At 46.1% G+C, this 22,794-nt stretch overlaps 1 protein-coding gene and 1 long non-coding RNA gene across 3 annotated transcripts in view; one reads left to right on the top strand and one right to left on the bottom strand.

Moving 5' to 3' along the window:
• LOC143697004 (uncharacterized) overlaps window positions 1-22,794 on the top strand; it is a 222,041-nt gene that overhangs the window by 46,713 nt on the left and 152,534 nt on the right. The gene's annotated exons all lie outside the window — the stretch shown is intronic.
• The window catches only part of unc13c (unc-13 homolog C (C. elegans)), a 265,168-nt gene that overhangs the window by 152,715 nt on the left and 89,659 nt on the right, over window positions 1-22,794 (bottom strand). For both annotated transcript variants that reach the window (XM_077193956.1, XM_077193957.1), the window contains exons 13-15: window positions 13,064-13,217; window positions 10,440-10,508; window positions 5,084-5,173 (exon numbers count right to left, since the gene is read on the bottom strand). In XM_077193956.1, the coding sequence (XP_077050071.1) occupies window positions 5,084-5,173; window positions 10,440-10,508; window positions 13,064-13,217 (313 nt within the window). The remainder of the gene's footprint in view (window positions 1-5,083; window positions 5,174-10,439; window positions 10,509-13,063; window positions 13,218-22,794) is intronic.

Here is a 22,794-nt window from a genome sequence, read left to right as displayed (position 1 = left end):
CCTGATCTAAAGTTTTATATTCTCCTGACCAAATAGACGCTCCGTGTTACGGTTTAACTGGTTACTGTGTTAAGTTCAGACCTTACGCCAGACGTGAAGCCTGTGCAATACGCCCATTACAATTAAATATTTGCACTACATGATGCTGATATTATTGTAGAGATTAATCTTTTTAATGGCAAAAGTTTGTTTAACATAAACGACTATAAACTCATACTTGATATGAGACTAATACTCAGGACTCGAACTGCGATAAGAAAAGCAGTCAGCTTATCGTGTACAAATTGATGTAGGAATAATTCAAAAGTCTTCTTTGTTTTATTATGGGAAGAGCTGGACTCATGTTAACTTGTGCCTCAGGCTGATATATAGTCACATTACATTGTATGACACTGAATGACATTTTCTCATCAAAATGCATGCTGCTCCTCCAAATATTACACAACATAATAGCCTACTTAATAAATCACCCAGTCTTTCGATAAAGACGTTTATTCAGTGTTTGTGAGTTTAATGGATTTCGAGATGTATTACATTCATTTAACGTTGTAGAACAGAATCTTGAGCTATGAAATGGATATTTTTCTGAATATAACGTGCGCAATGCAAAGGGCGTTTGTTTATGTATACGTTTGTTTGGGCTAGAATAGAAATACTATATTATTTCCATTGCAAAGTACTTACAGTATACATTATGTATATATATATATATATATATATATATGGTAGTGAATTCACACTGGTGTATTGATAATTAGAAATGGGGAAGAATTATTGGAGAAAATGTACTTAATTGTCATGAAATTAATAATAATAATAATAATAATGCAAAAAAACTACATTTCTTGTTTTTCTTATTTGTTTTGGAGCAAAATATAACGTACTCTGTTACATACGTAACCTCGGTTCTCTCTAGAAGAGGGAACGAGTATTGCGTAAGCTAGCTTACGCTACGGGTAAAGTAATCTTTTCTCGAGATATTGAAGCCAAAAATTATCCTTAATTTAGCATTTATTGTCAACGCAGTGCAGCAGCCAGCAGACCTAGAGCAGGCCATCTTGCGTGCTCATTGGCTACCGTGCGGCAACTGCTGCAGCCTACCACTGAGCCTGGCGCGTGACATCACGCCCAATGAGGGCGCTTTGCGCCCTCTACGCGTCACAGCCCGCCAAAATGGGGGTGGCTTTGCGTATAAAAGTCGGGCTCAGAGGCTGCGTCACTGGTTTCATCAGCTGAAGCGAAATCGCTCGTGGCGCCTGCATGGTCGGGTTACGCAATACTCGTTCCCTCTTTTAGAGAAAACCGAGGTTACGTATGTAACCGAGTACGTTCTCTTACGAGAGTTCTCTCGTATTGCCTAAGCTAGCTTATGCTTCGGGAACCCATTGTCAACGCCGTGCACGCCCAGCCTCCACTTCATGAGTCCCAGGGGTCCCAGGGAACATAGATAAGTGGGAAACAGGTGGCCAGCAATGCGGGCCAGCACATGTTATAAGCACATACAGGGTATACAGAGCGGCGTCGCCGGTCCATGTAACTATTCACCATATAGTGCAGCTCAACCAGGAGAGCTAACGTCGCGTGAGAGTAGTCTGCGCATGATAATCTGGGCAGGATAAACACACCGCTCACACTGACAGAAGTCTAGCCTGCAAGGCGGGAACTTCCAGGTTATAAAACCTAACAAATGTGGAGGAGAGGCCCAGCCTGCCGCCTTACAAATGTCTTGAATGGAAATTCCGCTGGACCAAGCCCACGACCAGGCCATGCCTCTGGTGGAATGCGCCCTGATGCCCAAGGGGCATTGCAGACCTTTAGACTCATAAGCAGATGTGATAGCTTCCACTATCCATCTGGACAGGCTCTGTTTCGAGGTGGCGAGACCCTTGGTGCGCCCACCGAGCGAGACAAAGAGCTGTTCCCGAACGCCTGAAAGAGGCATAATGTAAGCCCTCAGCGCCCTGACGGGGCAGAGAAGATTAACATCACCCTCACTATCAGATGCTGGCAGAGCCGAAAGAGAAATGACCTGCGCTCTGAAGGATGTGCCCAATACTTTAGGGACATAACCATGTCTTGGCTTAAGGATGACTTTAGAGTCATTTGGCCCAAACTCAAGACACGCAGCGCTACAAGATAGCGCGTGTAAATCCCCCACACCTTTAACTGATGACAGAGCTGTCAGAAAAACGGCTTTGAGCGAGAGGTACTTTAGATCCACGGGGAAAGCTTTCAGGGCCTCCAGGACCAATGAAAGATCCCATATGGGAACCGACGGGGGTCACGGGGGATTCATCCGTCTAGCTCCTCTAAAGAAGCGGATGACGAGCTTGTTTCTTCCTACTGACTGGCCGCGCGTCGACTCAGCGAACGCTGCAACGGCCGCCACATAAACTTTAAGCGTGGATGGGGACCTGCCCTTATCCAACAGCTCTTGAAGGAAGCCAAGCAACCCCGGGACCCCACACGTTCGTGGTCTAGATCTCTATCAGCGCACCAGAGAACACCGATCATTTAGACACGTAAGGCCGCCTCGTAGATGGAGCTCTGGATTGCGTTATCGTGTTCATCACTCCTTCTGGCAGGACAACGGGTATCCGTTGATTAACCATACGTGCAGAGACCAGCGCTCTGGATGGGGATGCCAGATTGAGCCGCGGGCTTGAGAGAGAGGAGATCTCTCCTCACCGGAATCGGCCAAGGGGCTGTGTGAGACAGCCGCATCAGCTCCGGCAACCAGGTTGGATTCTCCCAGCGCGGGGCTATAAGGAGCACCGAGTGGCGGGTTTCCCTGATCCTCTTGATTACCTCTGGTAACAGAGAGATAAGCATAAAGTGGGAGGCTGGGCCAGATTTGGGCCAGCGCAGTGGGCGGTGAGCATTGTCTTTTGACGCAAACAGGTAGACTTTCGCTTTGCCGAAAAGGCACCACACTAACTGGACTGTCTGGGGGTGCAGGGACCATTCCCCCGGGGGAACGTGGTTCCTGGACAGTTTGTCTTGGCATGTCGTTCAAGTGGCCTGGCACATGCGCAGCTCTCAGCGAGCGCAGGAGGAACTAAGACCATACAAGAAGGCATTCTGTCAGATGGCAGAGGCTTCTGGATCTGACACCGCCCTGACGGTTTATGTAGGACACCACAGACATGTTGTCCGAGCAGACTAGCACATGGTGGTCCTGTATGAACGGGAGGAAGCGTTTGAGCGCGTTCTCGACCGCTATCATTTCCAGACAGTTTATGTGGAAGCGTCTCTCTTGGTCTGACCACAGGCCAAAGACCGGTCTGCCCTCGAAGACGGTGCCCCAACCTGAGTTGGAGGCGTCCGTCGAGATGACCTTTCTGTGTGAGACAGCCCCCATTGTCACTCCCCGCTGGTAACAGTCGGCAGCTAACCAGGGCTGCAGAGCCAAAACGCAGCTCTGAGTCACTCTGATTCGTCTGTCGCCTGAAACCCAAGCCTGGTGAGGCACTTGAGTGTCCAGCCGGCGTTGTAGCGGGCGCATGCGCAGCAGGCCCAGCTGAAGCACAGCCGCAGCTGATGCCATACAGCCTAGCATCCTCTGGAATGTCTTCAGAGGTGTGATGCTGCCTTCCTGGAAAAACGAACTTCCAGGTGTCGAACACGGCGCGCGCTGTGTCGACAGGCGGGCCGTCATAGCCACAGAGTCCAATTCTATTCCTAGAAAGGAAACTGACTGGACTGACTGGGCATTAATGAGCTCTTGGTCCAGTTGACCGTGAGGCCCACGCTTTCCAGATGGCTGAGAAGCACTGTTCTGTGAGATAAAAGTTCTATCTCTGACTGTACTAAAATCAGCCAATCTTCCAAATAGTTCATGCACTTCGTAAATGTACGGGGTGCCAAAGACAGGCCGAACGGGAGGGCGGTGTATCGATATGCCCGACCGTCGAAGGTGAATCTCAAGAATGGCCTATGACGGAGGACTATCGGGATCTGAAAGTATGCATCTTTCAGATCGAGAGAGATAAACCAGTCCCTCGGGCGAATTTGGGCGAGGATTTGTCTGGTCGTGAGCATTTTGAACGGCCGTCTCATGAGAGCTTTGTTCAAATATCTCAGATCTAAGATAGGTCTTAGAGCTCCGTCCTTCTTGGGTACGAGAAAATAACGTCTGTACAAGCCTAACTCGATCAGAGAAGGAGGTACTGGTTCTATGGCCCCTCTGCACAGCAGTTTGGCTATTTCTGTGCGGAGTAGATACGCTACATCTGCTTTCACTTTCGTCTCGGTCCGTGTTCGAAAGCGAGGGGGACGGCGAGAGCGAACTGAAGCGAATAGCCCTGTCTTATTGTGCTCAGCACCCATTCTGACACACCTGGAATAGCCTTCCATGCTTCTACATGTATAGCTAGGGGCAGAATGGACTCCGGGTTCCGATCACCGCACTTTGCGAGCTCGGGAAACTGAACCGGAGGTGTGTGCGGGGCGCGCGCGCACCCTCTGATCTCGGGAACGGTGACTCGCTGAGAGCTGTGACTGTCTGTATCACTTGAGATGACCCGATTACTGGGAATGGGGAACATTTTGGCTTAAATTTTTGGCTTCAACATCTCGAGAAAAGATGACTTTACCCGTCGCGTAAGCTAGCTTACGCAATACGAGAGAACCTCTCGTAAGAGAACTATGTTTCACATCATAAAATTATGATGTGAAAGGAAGTTTAATGAATAGGATTTTTTTCCCCATTTAATATATTCGACTACTTAATGCAAGAAATAATTAGAAAGTCCTTCACACTGAATAACAACTGCAATAATGTTTTGACTGCCCATGAAAGTCACAAAAACCCCTGATAGTTTGATTCATATGTTTATTTGAAAGAATTCTCTTTCATGAAATGCATGATTTTTTTTTTTTTTTTTACTGTGTGTGAGTCATAGTGTGGAGTCACACTGCTTTAATTTTAGTTAAAAAGCTCACATACTTCTCTCTCTCTGTGTGTGTGTGTGTGTGTGTGTGTGTGTGTGTGTGTGTGTGTGTGTGTGTGTGTGTGTGTGTGTGTGTGTGTGTGTGTGTGTGTGTGTGTGTGTGTGTGTGTGTGTGTGTGTGAATGTCGTACCTTCATTCTGAAAAAGGTGATGCTCGTCAGCAGGTCAACGGTTGATTTTAAATCCTGGAGTCTCTCTGGATTTCCAGCAGGGAAGTTATCCTGCAAACACAGAATAAAAATCTGATTATATTTGAAGGTGGAGATAAATAGATTTAGATTATAGTTTTATATATATATATATATATATATAAAAAAACCAATATGAGTGTCAAAGTGACGAGCGAGCAATATAGAAAGTGTGTTTCCCCCTGTACACGATACATCACGGGTGGGGATACACATCAGCTGTGTGTTGCTTGTTTGGGATTGCAGCATGCCCAGTCGGCTCTCGAGGGGGTCGATTGTGAGCATTGCGAGCGTTTTCCCTTGAGAACTCTGCGCTCGCGGCGATCGCTCTTCGAGGAGAGTGGTTTGCTGCGAGCTCCCCGAGGCTCGGGTCCCGCTTCTGTTGAGGCAGAGCGGCGCCGCTTGTCTTGGGGCTCGCAGATGGATCTCACTGTCGACGTTGAGACGGGCTCTGCCCTATCTCAGCTATCTCCAGCGAGATCTTGTGAGGGGGGGTGAAATTTCTGTGGATATGATTAATGAGCTCAGGCAGACTGCTGATCTCACTCTCCGGGCCACCAAGGAGACCGCTAAATCTATCGGCCGGTCTATGGCATGGTGTCCACAGAGAGACACTTGTGGTTGAGTCAGACCTCTATGAAGGAGAAAGATAAGACTCTCCTTTTAAATGCTCCAGTTTTGCCTGCGGGCCTCTTCGGTGACACTCTTCACTCTGTCACGGAGAGGTTCCAGGAAGAGAAGAAACAGGCGGCTGCTTTTCAGAAATGTATGCCCCTTAAAGTGCGTGTCGCTGGGGCTGCTGAGCGAAGGCAGTCCCAGCCGCCGAGTACTTCAAAAAGAGCGCAGCAGAAACGGAGTGTCGCGTCTCGTGCCCCCCCGCAGAGAAACTGGAGGGACGAGGCGAGGCGCTCTCCGGCGCGACCTTCTCGGGGTAGGGCTGATCTGAGGACAGTCATTATCGCCAAGAAGGTCGCGTCGAAAAAATCCTGACGTGCTGAATGTCAGGACTCTGAGGGTGGTCCCCATCGTGGAAGACTTGAGTTCACTGCACAAAAACACGGTGCCCTGTCTTTCCCGATGCCCTCAGGGGTCTGCTCTACTAACCCTGCCTATACAGGGCGTAGAGAGACTCGGCGAGCGATTTACCGAGGGACGCTCGCCCCCTCCGAGGGGGGTCTTGCTCACATCAAGAGGTTGGGGTTGAGGCGCAACGCCAAGAAGAGTGTTCTTTCTCCATTACAGAGAACCACTTTTCTCGGTGTAGTGTGGGATTCGACAACGATGCAGGCACAGTTGTCACCTGCTCGTGTTGCTTCGATTCTCGCCGCAGTAGATCAGGTCAAGCTAGGCCAGTCATCCACTGTAAAACAGTTCCAGAGACTGTTAGGTCTCATGGCAGCTGCGTCCAACGTGATACCTTTTGGCCTCCTGCACATGAGACCGTTACAGTGGTGTCTCAGAACCAGGGGATTCTCTCCGAGGGGAAATCCGCTTCGCATGATCATGAGTTCGCGACGGTGTCATCGCGCCCTGGTTATGTGGAAAGATCCTCGGTTTCTGTCCCAAGGCCCTGTGTTGGGAGCTTCTTGTTGTCGCGTTATGCTAACGACAGATGCCTCTATCACGGGGTGGGGGGCGATCATGATTGGTCGCCCAGCTCAGGGTCTGTGGGAGGACCGTCACCGTCTATGGCACATAAATTGTCTAGAGATGTTGGCAGTGTTTCAGGCTCTGAAACATTTCCTCCCAGACCTAAGGGGCCACCATGTTCTTGTCCGGTCAGACAACACATCGGTGGTCTCTTATATCAACCATCAGGGGGGTCTGCGTTCTCGCCCACTTTACAAACTGGCACGTCAGATCCTTCTATCGTCCCAGGGGAAAATTCTTTCTCTGAGAGCTATTTATCTCCCGGGGTATTTAAATCAGGGGGCAGACATCCTGTCGAGGCAGGGGCCGAGGCCCGGGGAATGGAGTCTTCACCCCGAGGTGGTGGAGCTCCTATGGGAACATTTTGGTCGTGCCGAGGTAGATCTATTTGCTTCCCGAGAGACATCACACTGTCCACTGTGGTTCTCTCTCAGCCTGCCAGCCCCACTGGGGTTGGACGCGATGGTACATCTGTGGCCGAGGTCACGTTTGTACGCTTTTCCCCCGATCGCTCTGCTCCCGGGAGTTCTGGAGAGGGTTCACCGGGACGGGCTCAGTCTTCTGCTAATAGCCCCGTTCTGGCCGGCCCGAGTATGGTTTGCGGACCTAGTGTCTCTCCTCGACGGCTCTCCCCTGGAGATACCGATCAGGAGAGATCTACTCTCTCAGGCGAGTGGGTCGATCCTTCACCCCCGCCCAGAACTATGGAGGCTGTGGGCTTGGCCTCTGAGGGGGCCCAGCTCATAGATTCTGGTCTCTCGACTGAGGTCGTTGAGACCATCCTCCAATCCAGAGCTCCCGCCAGGAGGAAGTCATATGCCGCGAGGTGGAAACTTTTCACCTCTTGGTGTGGAGAGCGCCAGCAGGACCCAGTTAACTGCCCGGTTGGTACAGTGCTGGATTTCCTGCAGGACCGTCTCTCCACAGGGTTATCCCACTCCACACTGAAGGTGTACATGGCGGCCTTAGCTGCTTACCACGCCCCTTCGAGCGGAGGTTCTCTCGGGAGACACCCACTTATATCTCGCTTCCTTCGTGGCGCCTTGAGGCTGAGGCCTGCAGTTCGCACGAGGGTACCAGCTTGGGATCTGGCCATCGTCTTAGAAGGTCTCTCCCTAGCTCCTTTCGAGCCCATCGAGGAAGTTTCGGAAAAGTTTCTTACGCTAAAGACTATCCTTCTTCTCGCTATCTCATCTCTAAAAATAATTGGAGATATTCAAGCTCTTTCGGTGGCTCCCTCGTGCCTGGAATTTGCTCCTGGTATGGTTAAGGCCTTTCTCTGTCCGAGACCAGGTTATGTTCCTAAGGTGCCAACTACTTTTGTTAGACCTATAGTTCTGCAGGCTTTCTGTCCTCCGCCTTTTCTGACGCCCTTTCTGACAGAAGTGACTTAATTTGCTGTGCCCCGTTAGGGCTTTAGATGCTTATGTACACAGTTCTGCCCTGTGGAGATCGGAACAACTGTTTGTCTGTTTTGGGTCACCTAAGAAAGGGTTTCCGGCATCTAAGCAAAGGATGAGCAAGTGGGTGGTCGAGGCCATCTCGCTTGCTTACGGTTCGGCCCATCAGCCTTCACCTTTGGCTGTAAGGGCTCATTCCACCAGGAGTATGGCTGCCTCTACAGCTCTTCTTTCAGGAGCTTCTCTTCAGGATGTTTGTGATGCGGCAGGCTGGTCCTCACGGCACACTTTCGTTAGATTGTATTCCCTTGATCTTAGCTCCACTCCCGGGGCTCAGGTTCTCTCGTCGGTCTGTGTCTCCTAATGACACACGACGGGGATTTGGTCGTATGGGGATGTGGGTATTGCGTTCCCACTGCGATTACACGCAGCGGTAGTCCCTGAAGGGGAACGTCCTGGGTTACGTATGTAACCCTAGTTCCCCGAAGGGACGGACGCTGCGTGTCCTGCCATACTCCCGGCATCCCCTTGGCTCGCTTGCTTCAGTAACTTTAAGCTGGCGTATTGTGTGCTCAGGGGATATTTATAGCTTCCTAGTCGATGACGTCACTCGCTATGACGCTCTATCTCTCCATTGACTGATTTCATTCATGCTTCAGACGCGTTACGCTGGAGGGCGTTCCCACTGCGACTACACGCAGCGTCCGTCCCTTCGGGGAACTAGGGTTACATACGTAACCCGGGACGTTCACATGAACTGCCCACCATATAAACTGAAATCTTTGGTGTACTTCAAAATCTCTAGTGTAGAAAAAAATTTGCCATGGGGTGTCTGAAATCAGTGTCAGGAAAAAATCCATCACGGTTTCCACAAAAACATGGAGAGCAACAGTTTTCAACATTGATAATAATATAAATGTTTCTTGAGCATCAAATGAATTTCTGAAGGATCATGTGACACTGAAGACTGAAGTAATGATGCTGAAAATTCAGCTTTGCATCACTGGAATATATTACATTCAGATCAAATAAATGCAGCATTGGTGACAATAAGAGACATCTTTCAAAAATATTACAAAATATTACTGAGCCGACCCCAAAATTTTGAAGGCTAGTGTATGATATCTGTGAACAAACTAATTTAATTTCAGACAGATGGCTAAAATAAACTGTTGCAACACATTGGGCACATGGAGGATTGTGCGAACAATCTTTTCCATGATAAAGTTATTGTTTTGAAAGCGCATGGAATGGTGCCAGATTGAGCAGAAAGCTTCTAGTGTTTTCTGGAGTTCAGTGTGATTTCAAGGCTTTTGGAGAAACATATAATCCTGTGAAAGTGTAGAGGAGATAAGTCTGCCTGAGGTTTATTGAACACAACTATTATGTGGACAAAACAGACGCAAATGGTTTAAATTCATCTAATAAGGCAGATGCTATAAGCACTCTGGAAGAACAAAACCAACATTTGCCAAATCCACACGTGCAACCGAAAAACCAAACTCACTTTTTCTCAGAATTTCATTACAGTCAAATCCATAGAGCGCTGCAGATCTGGAGTTTATTACTGTCAGGACATGTTGCCTGGAAGCTGACGGCCGGATAGCAGCAGGTAACGGGCACTGAATTCCCTGGATACCTGCCAGTAGAGTGCGTGTGTGTGTGTGTGTGTGTGTGTGTGTGTGTGTGTGTGTGTGTGTGTGTGTGTGTGTGTGTGTGTGTGTGTGTGTGTGTGTGTGTGTGTGTGTGTGTGTGTGTGTGTGTGTGTGTGTGGTTTCTAGCTCACACACAGATATAGACGGACTGCACATCTACGAGAATGCCACAGACTTAAATATGAGATTTGACTGCGAAAGCGTTCTTTCAGAAGAAACAAACTGTCAGACTGAGAGACATTTTCCCTCGTGACATATTTAGAGACACAATTAGTATAAAAGCAAGAAGGTCAGCGCGAGTCAAGAACAATCTTTGATTTTCTGAGACACTTTCTCAAATCGTTGCTTTGTGCGTGTATAAATGGACCTTCTGTTCAGTGAAGAGCTCGTATAGGCGTTTGAATGTCTTTGTAAATTAAGGTAGGGGATCACTAAAAGTGATGGAGGGGTCAAATTATCTCCATGGCGATGAATAATAGATAAGTGTTTTTCTTTCTTATGTCTCTGAAATAGAAAATCTATCTGGAGCAGCGTAGCGTCTGAGAGATGTATATTTGCTAAGATCTTCGGTTTGACGGTTGTGCTTTGACTCACCCGATACTTGGAGAGGTCGATCCTCAGAGAGTTGTGAAGCTGATCCAAGAGTTTGACAAACTTTTCTCTCTGCAGAAAACCAAAGTCACAGAAAGCAGATCAGTAATGCATCCTGTCATCCATCTATTCTTTTGTTTGTGCATTCATCAATTCAATCATTTATCTATCTATCTATCTATCCATCCGTCCATCCAACAATCCATTGTCTGTCCATCCTTCCAACCATCCATCCATCTATCCATTCATTCATACATACATCCATCATCTATCTGTCTGTATATTCATCAATTCAACCTTCCATATATCTATCTGTCAGTCTGTCTGTCTGTCTATCCATCCATACATCCATCAGTACATTATACATTCATTCATTCATTCATCCATCCATCTATCTATCTATCTGTCAGTCTGTCTATCTATCCATCCATCAATACATCCATACATTCATCCATCCATCCATCCGTACAACCATTCATTCATTCATTCATCCATCCATCTTTCTGTCAGTATATTCATCCATCTAACCATCCATCTATCTATCCTTCAGTCTGTCTGTCTGTCTGTCTATCTAGCATTCATCCATCCATCCATCCATCCATCCATCCATCCATCAATACATCCATCCATCCATAAGTACAGTGGGGCAAAAAAGTATTTAGTCAGCCACCAATTGTGCAAGTTCTCCCACTTAAAAAGATGAGAGAGCCCTGGAATTTTCATCATAGGTACACTTCAACTATGAGAGACAAAATGAGATTGTAGAATTTTTGTAGAATTTTAATGAATTTATTTGCAAATTATGGGTGAAAATAAGTATTTGGTCAATAAAAAAGTTTATCTCAATACTTATGTAGTCAATGTTATACAGTATACCCTTTGTTGGCAATGACACAGGTCAAACATTTTCTGTAAGTCTTCACAAGTTTTTCACACACTGTTGCTGGTATTTTGGCCCATTCCTCCATGCAGATCTCCTCTAGAGCAGTGATGTTTCGGGGGTGTCGCTGGGCAACACGGACTTTCAACTCCCTCCAAAGATTTTCTATGGGGTTGAGATCTGGAGACTGGCTAGGCCACTCCAGGACATTGAAATGCTTCTTAAGAAGCCACTCCTTCGTTGCCCGGGCGGTGTGTTTGGGATCATTGTCATGCTGAAAGACCCAGCCACGTTTAATCTTCAATGCCCTTAATGTTGGAAGGAGGTTTTCACTCAAAATCTCAAGATACATGGTCCCATTCATTCTTTCCTTTACACGGATCAGTCGTCCTGGTCCCTTTGCAGAAAAACAGCCCCAAAGCATGTTGTTTCCATCCCCATGCTTCACAGTAGGTATGGTGTTCTTTGGATGCAATTCAGAATTCTTTCTCCTCTAAACACGACGAGTTGAGTTTTTACCAAAAAGTTATATTTTGGTTTCATCTGACCATATGACATTCTCCCAATCCTCTTCTGGATTATCCAAATGCTCTCTAGCAAACTTCAGGCGGGCCTGGACATGTACTGGCTTAAGCAGGGGGACACGTCTGGCACTGCAGGATTTGAGTCCCTGGCGGCGTAGTGTGTTACTGATGGTAGCCTTTGTTACTTTGGTCTCTGCAGGTCATTCACTGGGTCCCCCGTGTGGTTCTGGGATTTTTCCTCACTGTTCTTGTGATCATTTTGACCCCACGGGGTGAGATCTTGCGTGGAGCCCCAGAGCGAGGGAGATTCTCAGTGGTCTTGTATGTTTTCTATTTCCTAATAATTGCTCCCACAGTTGATTTCTTCACACCAAGCTGCTTACCTATTGCAGATTCAGTCTTCCCAGCATGGTGCAGGTCTACAATTTTACTTCTGGTGTCCTTTGACAGCTCTTTGGTCTTGGCCATAGTGGAGTTTGGAGTGTGACTGTTTGAGGTTGCAGACAAGTGTCTTTTATACAGATAACAAGTTCAAACAGGTGCCATTAATACAGGTAATGAGTGGAGGACAGAGGAGCCTCTTAAAGAAGAAGTTACAGGTCTGTGAGAGCCAGAAATCTTGCTTGTTTGTAGGTGACCAAATACTTATTTTCCCCCATAATTTGCAAATAAATTCATTAAAAATCCTACAATGTGATTTTCTGGATTTTTTTTTTCTCCTCATTTTGTCTCTCATAGTTGAAGTGTACCTATGGTGAAAATTACAGGCCTCTCCCATCTTTTTAAGTGGGAAGACTTGCACAATTGGTGGCTGAGTAAATACTTTTTTGCCCCACTGTACATCCATTCATCCATCCATCCATCCAGTCATCCATCTATCTGTCAGTCTGTCTGTCTATCTGTCTGTCTGTCTGTCTGTCTGTCTGTCTGTCTATCTATCCATCCATCCATCCATCCATCCATCCATCCATCCAAACATCCATCAATACATCCATTCATTCATTCATTCATCCATCCAACTTTCTGTCTGTATATTCATCCATTCAACCATCCATCTATCTATCGTTCAGTCTGTCTGTCTGTCTGTCTATCTATCCATCCATCCATTTATTTGTATACATGTCTGTCCATCCATATGTCCATTTGTTTGTCTGTTTGTCTGTCTGTCTATTTATCAATCCCATGTATCATTCACCCATCCAAAAGCAGTGAGACTGACAAACCCCAAAGTTGGATGCTGCGAATCGGTCGGAGGCCGAGATGTTAGTGGTTGCTGTTGTTGTGTGAGCGAAGTAGGCATTGATGTTGGCAAGCAGGTTACTCATCACCGCGGGAACACCGGGACACATGTACTTGGATGAGAGACAAGAGAAATGACTGAAAGAGAGAGAGAGAGAAACAGATGTTAGATTCGGTCAAAAACACACTCATGAGCAGTTTACCATCCATAATAATGTATATTTCATATCAGATTCCTGTGAATTTACTTCCCTTGAGCATTGATACAACAACAAAAAGTTACTCCTGAAAAGAGGCTGTTTCCTAAATGCCTCATAGATGACTTCTGTACTGCACAGATATAATATTACTTAAATACTGATTAAGAACATGATTTTTTTGCAAAGTACAAACTGAAAAATGAAGTATATTTTTGGTCAAAATATTTAGTAAATTTTACTAAGTAGTATAAATAAACATAAAACACATGTAAATGATTATTTGAGGTATGCACACATTAATGTCACATGTCAGAATTAACAGACAGCACAACACAGCTCTGCTCATGTGTCAAGCCGCAGGGCAGTGCAGGAAATTGCTCAGCAATGTCAGCCACTGTTAGAGGAGATTCATTAAAGAAAGATATAAGAGCGAAAACGAGATATTGTAGGAGAAGAAAGAAGAGAGACATCGACTAAAAATAGCAGCAGGCCTGCAGGGCTTATACTACACACACACACACACACACACACACACACACACACACACACACACACACACACACACACACAGTGCAATACAGCTTCTCACATGTGCACTGCTCTCACACACTCACTCACATAATAGAGTACTATTTGTTTTGTTGAACATTTCACATAAAGAAACGGTCCATATAAACACATTTTTCTCTTTCTCCTTTTGGTATATAATAATGTATGAATGTAAATAATTGATGTAGGCTTAATAAAGCACACATGTATAATAAATAAACAAATTTGATAAAGCAGCAAACTAAAAATATTCTGGATTAAATTACTGTCAAACTGCTCTAAACAAATGATTCAACTGGATCTTGAGCCCCAAACAGACCACAAGCCAGCCATTTGTTCAAGATATACACTATGAAAAAGAACACAGAAATCTGTCCATGTGAAAGTTAATTTGTACACACTTGCATACACAAATGTGGAACATACCCCGGTATTAAAAATTGTTTATGATAAAAAATAAAATAATAAAATAAAATAAATAAATTAAGTTGAAAAGTTTAATTTTCAGTTTAATAACCCCTCCTTGAACTGCCACCTTAACGTGGTGGAGGGGTTTGAGTACCCGAATGACCCTAGGAGCTATGTTGTCTGGGGCTATATGCCCCTGGTAGGGTCTCCCAAGGCAAACAGGTCCTAGGCGACGAGTCTGACTAAGAGCGGTTCAAACCCCCCTTATGATGGACAAACATTCAAGGACCGTGACGTCGCCCGGTATGGCGCAGCCAGGGCCCCACCCTGGAGCCAGGCCCGGGGTTGGGGCTCGTATGCGAGCGCCTGGTGGCCGGGCCTCTCCCCATGGGGTCCGGCCGGGCTCAGCCCGAAGGAGTGACGTGGGACCGCCTTCCCGTGGGCTCACCACCTGCAGGAAGAGACGTAAGGGGCCGGTGCAGAGAGGATCGGGTGGCAGTCGAAGGCGGGGACCTCGACGACCCGATCCCTGGACACGGAAACTAGCCTTAGGGACGTGGAACATCACCTCGCTGGCGGGGAAGGAGCCTGAGATGGTGCGTGAGGTTGAGAGGTTCCGACTAGAGATAGTCGGGATCACCTCTACGCATGGCTTGGGCTCTGGAACCACACTCCTTGAGAGAGGATGGACTCTTCACCACTCTGGAGTTGCCCATGGTGAGAGGCGGCGGGCTGGTGTGGGTTTGCTTATAGCCCCCCAGCTCAGCCGCCATGTGTTGGAGTTTACCCCGGTGAACGAGAGGGTCGTTTCCCTGCGCCTACGGGTCGGGGATAGGTCTCTCACTGTCAAGTGTGCCTACGGGCCAAACGGCAGTGCAGAGTACCCGGCCTTCTTGGGGTCTCTGGGAGGAGTGCTGGAAAGTGCTCCGACTGGGGACTCCTCCGTTCTACTGGGGGACTTCAACGCTCACGTGGGCAGCGACAGTGGCACCTGGAGGGGCGTGATTGGGAGGAACGGCCCCCCCGACCTGAACCCGAGCGGTGTTCAGTTATTGGACTTCTGTGCTAGTTACAGTTAGTCCATAACGAACACCATGTTCAAGCATAAGGGTATCCACCAGTGCACGTGGCACCAGGACACCCTAGGTCGCAGGTCGATGATCGACTTTGTGGTCGTTTCATCTGACCTGCGGCCGTATGTCTTGGACACTCGGGTGAAGAGAGGAGCGGAGCTGTCAACTGATCACCACCTGGTGGTGAGTTGGATACGATGGCGGGGGAGGAGGCTGGACAGACTCGGCAGACCCAAGCGTACTGTAAGGGTTTGCTGGGAACGTTTGACCGAGTCTCCTGTCAGAGAGATCTTCAACTCCCACCTCCGGCAGAGCCACGACCGGATCCCGAGGGAGGCTGGAGATATTGAGTCTGAGTGGACCATGTTCTCCACCTCCATTGTCGAAGCGGCTGCTCGGAGCTGTGGCCGTAAGGTCTCCGGTGCCTGTCGAGGCGGCAATCCCCGAACCCGGTGGTGGACACCGGAAGTAAAGGATGCCGTCAAGCTGAAAAAGGAGTCCTATCGGGCCTGGTTGGCTTGTGGGACTCCTGAGGCAGCTGACAGGTACCGGCAGGCCAAGCGGACTGCAACTCGGAGGCAATTGTGGAGGCAAAAACTCGGGCCTGGGAGGAGTTCGGTGAGGCCATGGAGAAGGACTATCGGCTGGCCTCGAAGAGATTTTGGCAAACTGTCCGGCGCCTCAGGAGAGGGAAACAATGCCCTACCAACGCTGTTTACAGTGGAGCTGGGCAGCTGTTGACCTCAACTGGGGATGTCGTCGGACGGTGGAAGGAAAACTTCGAGGATCTCCTCAATCCCGCCGTCACGTCTTATATTGAGGAAGCAGAGGCTGAGGGCTCAGAGGTGGACTCGTCCATCACCCTAGCTGAGGTCACCAAGGTAGTCAAGAAACTCCTCGGTGGCAAGGCACCAGGGGTGGATGAGATCCGCCCTGAGTACCTCAAGTCTCTGGATGTTGTGGGGCTGTCTTGGTTGACACGCCTCTGCAGCATCACGTGGCGGTCGGGGACAGTGCCTCTGGGATGGCAGACCGGGGTGGTGGTCCCTCTTTTTAAGAAGGGGGACCGGAGGGTGTGTTCCAACTACAGGGGGATCACACTTCTCAGCCTCCCTGGGAAAGTCTATGCCAGGGTACTGGAGAGGAGAATACGGCCGATAGTGGAACCTCGGATTCAGGAGGAACAGTGCTGTTTTCGTCCAGGCCGTGGAACACTGGATCAGCTCTATACTCTCTACAGGGTGCTGGAGGGTTCATGGGAGTTTGCCCAACCAGTCCACATGTGCTTTGTGGATTTGGAGAAGGCATTCGACTGTGTCCCTCGCGGCGGCCTGTGGAGGGTGCTCCGGGAGTATGGGGTCCGGGGTCCTTTGCTAAGGGCTGTCCGGTCCCTGTATGACCGAAGCAGGAGCTTGGTTCGCATTGCCGGTAGTAAGTCAGACTTCTTCCCGGTGCATGTTGGACTCCGGCAGGGCTGCCCTTTGTCGCCGGTTCTGTTCATAGTTTTTATTGACAGAATTTCTAGGCGCAGCCAGGGGCCAGAGGGTGTCAGGTTTGGGGACCACACGATTTTGTCTCTGCTTTTTGCGGATGATGTTGTCGTGTTGGCCCCTTCACACCAGGACCTTCAGCATGCACTGGGACGGTTTGCAGCCGAGTGTGAAGCGGCTGGGATGAAAATCAGCACCTCCAAATCCGAGGCCATGGTCCTCAGTCGGAAAAGGGTGGCTTGCTCACTTCAGGTTGGTGGAGAGATCCTTCCTCAAGTGGAGGATTTTAAGTATCTTGGGGTTTTGTTCACGAGTGAGGGAAGGATGGAACGGGAGATTGACAGACGGATCGGTGCAGCTTCTGCAGTAATGCGGTCGATGTACCGGTCTGTTGTGGTGAAGAAGGAGCTGAGCCGTAAGGCAAAGCTCTCGATTTACCGGTCAATCTACGTTCCTACTCTCACCTATGGTCATGAGCTTTGGGTCATGACCGAAAGGACAAGATCCCGGATACAGGCGGCCGAAATGAGCTTTCTCCGCAGGGTGGCTGGCCGATCCCTTAGAGATAGGGTGAGAAGCTCGGTCACTCGGGAGGAGCTCAGAGTAGAGCCGCTGCTCCTCCACATCGAGAGGGGTCAGCTGAGGTGGCTCGGGCATCTGTTCCGGATGCCTCCTGGACGCCTTCCCGGGGAGGTGTTCCGGGCACGTTCCACTGGGAGGAGACCCCGGGGAAGACCTAGGACACGTTGGAGAGACTATGTCTCCCGGCTGGCCTGGGAACGCCTCGGTGTCCCCCCGGAAGAGCTGGAGGAAGTGTCCAGGGAGAGGGAAGTCTGGGCTTCTCTGCTCAGACTGCTGCTCCCGCGACCCGGCCCCGGATAAGCGGAGGAAGATGGATGGATGGATGGAAGTTTAATTTTAAAAAGTTAAAAATAACTAAACTTATTCAAACTAAAATTTATATGAGAATATATTATGTAAAGCTAGTTACGTCAAATTAAAGTGTAATTATATCTTAAGTACTGAGTAATATAATTAACAACATGTACTTACTACAGGGTTAGGATTAGGTACAGTATACAATAGTATATAGGCCTATAAATAAATACCGGTAATATTAAAATAACATGTTTACTGTGGATAGACCACTATATAATTTCCACTCCCTGAAGCCACACACACTTAAAACAACCCACATATTAAAGCCCCACCTACTTAAACCAACTCACAGACTGAAACTGTAAAATGAATGCTCTGTTTTTACCTTGGTTCTTTGTGTTTTTGGTTCTGTCTTGTTTTACCCGTGTGTCATGTCAGCTGACCTATTTTTCCTAGTCTGTGTCTGTTTTATTCATTACACCTGTCGTCCAATTAATTATCTTATTAGTTCCCTCATTTCTTCTAGTATTTATGCTCTGTGTTCTTGCAGTCCTTGTCCTGTCTCGGGTTTTCCTGAGTATTTTAGAATTAAAGACTGTTTCTTTGATTATTCCTGTCGTGCGCTTTGTTCAGAACAACTACCCGTGACAGAAACCACACTTACTGAATTTTTTATTTATTAAGTTTGACAGCCTTCTCATTCGCTTTTCTTGAATAAGGATTTGACCAAACTCATATAAGCATGTGTAAGAATGTTGATGTTTGCTTTAGTAAACACCCCTGATATTATTACATCTCTGTTCTTTACAGTAAGTCTGCAAGAAGAAGACGTAGGTCGTCAAGACGTGACACAGTACATTAGTACCTGCAGACATTGATTTGGACCTGATTAGTTTTGATAGCGTGACCTCTGAGCCGGAACGGCCCATCATGACACGCACGGGAATGAAGAACCATTGTGCCTCCAAGAAAAGGAGAAGAGTTATCCCTTCCTCCATCCATATTCCCTCCTCCCTATTTCAGACGTGATTGAAAGATGCTCACGGCTAAATCAGAATAAATTATATTTGATGGAGAGTGTTGACTTCCTGTTGCCTGGTAACCGCTTGCTTTCCTTTCAGCCTATGACCATTTGCTCTTTCCTCATTTCTGAAATCCTTGTCTTGCTGCTCCAGTGGTCCGCAGAGCTTTGCTGTAAATCAGAGAAATAAAACTTGCCAGCAAGTATTGACTAGTCTTTTCTCACTCTCTATCTGCTGTCCTCTTTAACCTCTGCGCACCTCCCTCCAATCCAGGTCTTAAATTCCCACACGACCTCAATATCTGGAATATCTTCTGGTAATGAATTACTCCTGTGATCTGTGTTTTTATTATGGTTGAGAATCTTGGATTGTTCTTATAAAAGTTAATTTAACCCTTAAATGCAAGATGTTTAACCAATCATTATTACACATTCGGGTCTTTAGCGACCCAAATCTATATCTAACATGGATGGATCTCTACCTGACGCAATACTATAAAACTCTCCTGATATTAGAGTAACAATTGCAGAAGAATAAAATAAGGTATATTTTATCATCTTTTGGAGCTTGGAAGGGTTCAGTTTGTGTAGATGTTTTATACCATCATCACTGTTCTCATCAGAGCTCATTTCCCAGAACATTCAGCATCCGGCTCATATTAGCAATCTCAAACATCTATTCAAAATTATCATTTTCAACATCTTCAAAATCATTTTGATCGCTGACAGCTTCTTCACCAGATTCACCATCAGACAGTGACACTAATATTTGACTGCGTTCAACACTCCCTCTGCAGTAAATCGCTGCCCCATTTAAAGTTTTGCTGATGATACTCCTATTCTTTTGTTTTCTTTCTGCGGAAACTATAAGTGAAATGTTGCTTCATAATTGCCACCTTGTGTAATACAGGTGAATTGCACTTATTCAGTCATCAAAGATTCAATTATAGTCGTGCAGAAAAAAAAATTACACTGTTACACCTTGGGTAATTAGCGACCCTATACAATTTTTACAAAAAAATAATGGGAAAACAGGCATTCTTTAATAAAAAATAAAATGTGTGACATTGTTTATAATGAATTGATTGAGGAATACTAAGAAGGTTGATGTCTAACTTTAAAAAATGAATGATGAGGAGGGTAGTGAAAGACTTCCAAAGACCTGAGGTATGTGTTTAAGGGTTAAAAAAAACAGTATAGGACTCAAATGATTTTCATGTTTTTTTTAGTTCTGTTAGCAGTTCTTCAAAGTCTGGGAAGCTACTAAATCCATAGCACCACAGCAAAATAAATTATATGTTATCTGATTTTACAGTCTGAATTAAATGCAATAAAAGAGAAAGTGTGCCAGAAAATAATGCAAAAACACAATGCGCATTCTACTATAGTATGATCTTCTCTTGTTGCATGCAACAACAATGTCCGAGTTGAAGAAAACTGACTTTTGTTAATAGTTTGAATCAGTCTAACGACTCACTGAATTAATTCTTGACTTTTCAATGAACTTAAGTCATTATCATTTTTGACAAATATTTTTTCTTAAAAGTAATAAAATAATATAATTGTTACGGCACTGGATTTGTTGAGGGTAAATCAAACTATGAACCAGAATTGATCAGTTTCTTACATTCCTAATGACAACTTGCAGTTCAAGGTACAACATTTATAGTTTTGTTGTAAAAAATTATGCTTATATAATAAACATAACTTATATACTTAATTTGATTTTTTTTTAAAAGGTTTTCAATGTTTGTGTTTCTAAAAACTCATCCCTAATCTTCATCTACTTCCACAAAGCTCTCAAAAGGCTCATTTGTGATGCATGTTCTGTAGACCTACGGACCAACATGCTGCTGATGGCAGAGGATTTCACCCCCCCCTTCAGCAATAAAAAGTGCTGAATGGTAAGAAAATATGGGCTGCATCTCTAATAACATCAGGAACATGTCACATGACTTTGTTAATGATTGCAGGGCTGAGGAAAGGTCATCAGGGCAAACATAAGCATCCCTGGAAACTGTGAGTAGCTTCACGAAAATACTCTGTGCCATTCCGGGCAGGATAATATCCACACATCGTCCATCAGATTTAAAGGGGCATTCGGCAACTATTTCAACTTAATAAAACCGTTCCGAAATCATTTGGATGGTTTAATAACCTGTTCTGGTGAGAATAGTGACTTTCCCCGCTCCCCCCAGCGTTCCTAGGCGGAAAACCAACCTTGCAACATGAGGATTAACGTCCCGGTAAGTTGGAATCGAGAAAGAGCAATTGCTTTACAGCAATTCGACATAAACACACACGCCGCCTTCAATGTGTATGATGTATTACCCACCTCGGTAGACATAGCTCCACACAGTGGCGATTCTAGGGGGTGGCCTGGGGCCAGGGCCACCCCTGAAAGCTCATTGGCCACCCCTGTGGCCACCCCAGATCTGATAGGTAGTTGGTAAAGTTCGTCAACACAAGAAACAAGAGAAATGCTGTCAATCAATGATGACAGCTGATCAACTGATTTAGGGCCAGTTTTACATTTTTAACTAACAACGTAATGGTCGTACTGAGGCTGTTAGAGCTGATTTCTGCTCAGCGGACGTTTGGCCATGCAGGTCAGGTGACCCATGAGATGAGCGCGCTGGCTGCTGCTGCTCCGTAAAACAAGAGGACGGTCGGTCACAGTTACAACAGCAACAATGATAAAAACGCTGGAATCTGTAGATTGAGAGGTATGGTAATTTAATGTTTAGTTATATCGTAGTTCCCTCTGAATGTGTAGGAAAAGTGAAAATAAGAACTACACTGTACTAGCTAGCTTAGCAGCCTGCAAACCAAGTTAAGAGTGCAGAGTGCAGACAGTTGAAGAGGGCGCGCGCACCGCTCTTAAAGGGGCCACACCTTATTTCCACTCGTTACACCGCAATGGAATGCTATATTCTGGACTGAAGACTTGAGGGTGTTTTTTGCAGATGTGTGTGTTCAATAGAGCTAATGTTATATTTTTGGCCAACCCGTGTGTGAAATATAGTGTGACAGTCTAGATTTAAGTTATAACACAAGAACAAGCTGTGACTTATTTATTTGCTCTGTTATTTAAGGGCTGTTTTTGTTTGTATCAGTTAACTCATCTTCACTTAAATTAACTTATTAATGTATGCTGAATCAAAGCCAATGTTTAAATTTATACCTTCATCGGGGCCTTGGATATGAATACTGTCTTAGTTGAAAACCACTTTTTGCACATTTTCATACATCACAAGGCATCCTAATGATATCATTCAGTCATCAGGCCATCCTCTGTGTTACCTGTTACACGTGTTTGCTTTACTAGTTTAAGTCCCCTCTTGTGGTTAAATAAAAACACACCTGGCAAAGAACAAATTAAGAAATTCAAATTCCAGTATCTCTAACAAAATTATATCTAAGCTAAATAATAAGATATACTAAGCATGTAAAGAACAACAAATATTTATGTTTTTTTTTCTTACAAGCTTAGTTTTTCTTTTGCTTTTACAGGTAAGGTCCTATCTTTAAGCATTTTGGTTTGTCCTGTTGGATTTCTGTGTTTTTATGTAACCACAAGATGGTGCCTCAATTAGTAAAGCAAACTCAGGTAACAATACAGGTGACACAGATGATGAGTTGATGACTGATGCATGTTATTCTATATAGGATGAGTTAAGAGCAGTTTATTTTGCTACTCTAATCTAACTTATGAAGAGACAAGTTAATCCACTACAAGAAAATAGCTCTTAGAAAATGTTTACCCTATCCTGACCATAATTACTGATTAAAAATAGACATGTTAAAATAACCAGAGATACTTGGGGACTGTGATAGGTGGTTAGGACTGTTTTTAACAGGATAGTCACCTTTATTTGACAGTTATGAGACAGAAAATCATGGGAGAGAGAGAGAGGATGTGACATGCAGCAAAGGACCGGGATTCGAACCATGGTCGGCTGCGTACATATACGCATTAACTTTGCTATGCCATGGCCACCCCACACTAGCTTTGTGTCCCATCTTGGCCACCCCCCAAAAAATGTCCTGGATACGCCACTGGCTCCACAAAGTAGGCCGGCTCAGATAATAACA

Source organism: Siphateles boraxobius, unplaced genomic scaffold (assembly GCF_051911475.1).
Source record: "Siphateles boraxobius isolate OS27281-9 unplaced genomic scaffold, OSU_SipBor_1 31, whole genome shotgun sequence".
In the NCBI taxonomy this organism is placed as follows: Eukaryota; Metazoa; Chordata; class Actinopteri; order Cypriniformes; family Leuciscidae; genus Siphateles; species Siphateles boraxobius.
Note: the sequence above shows the minus strand (reverse complement) of the source record. Positions and strands in the feature narration are given on the sequence as shown.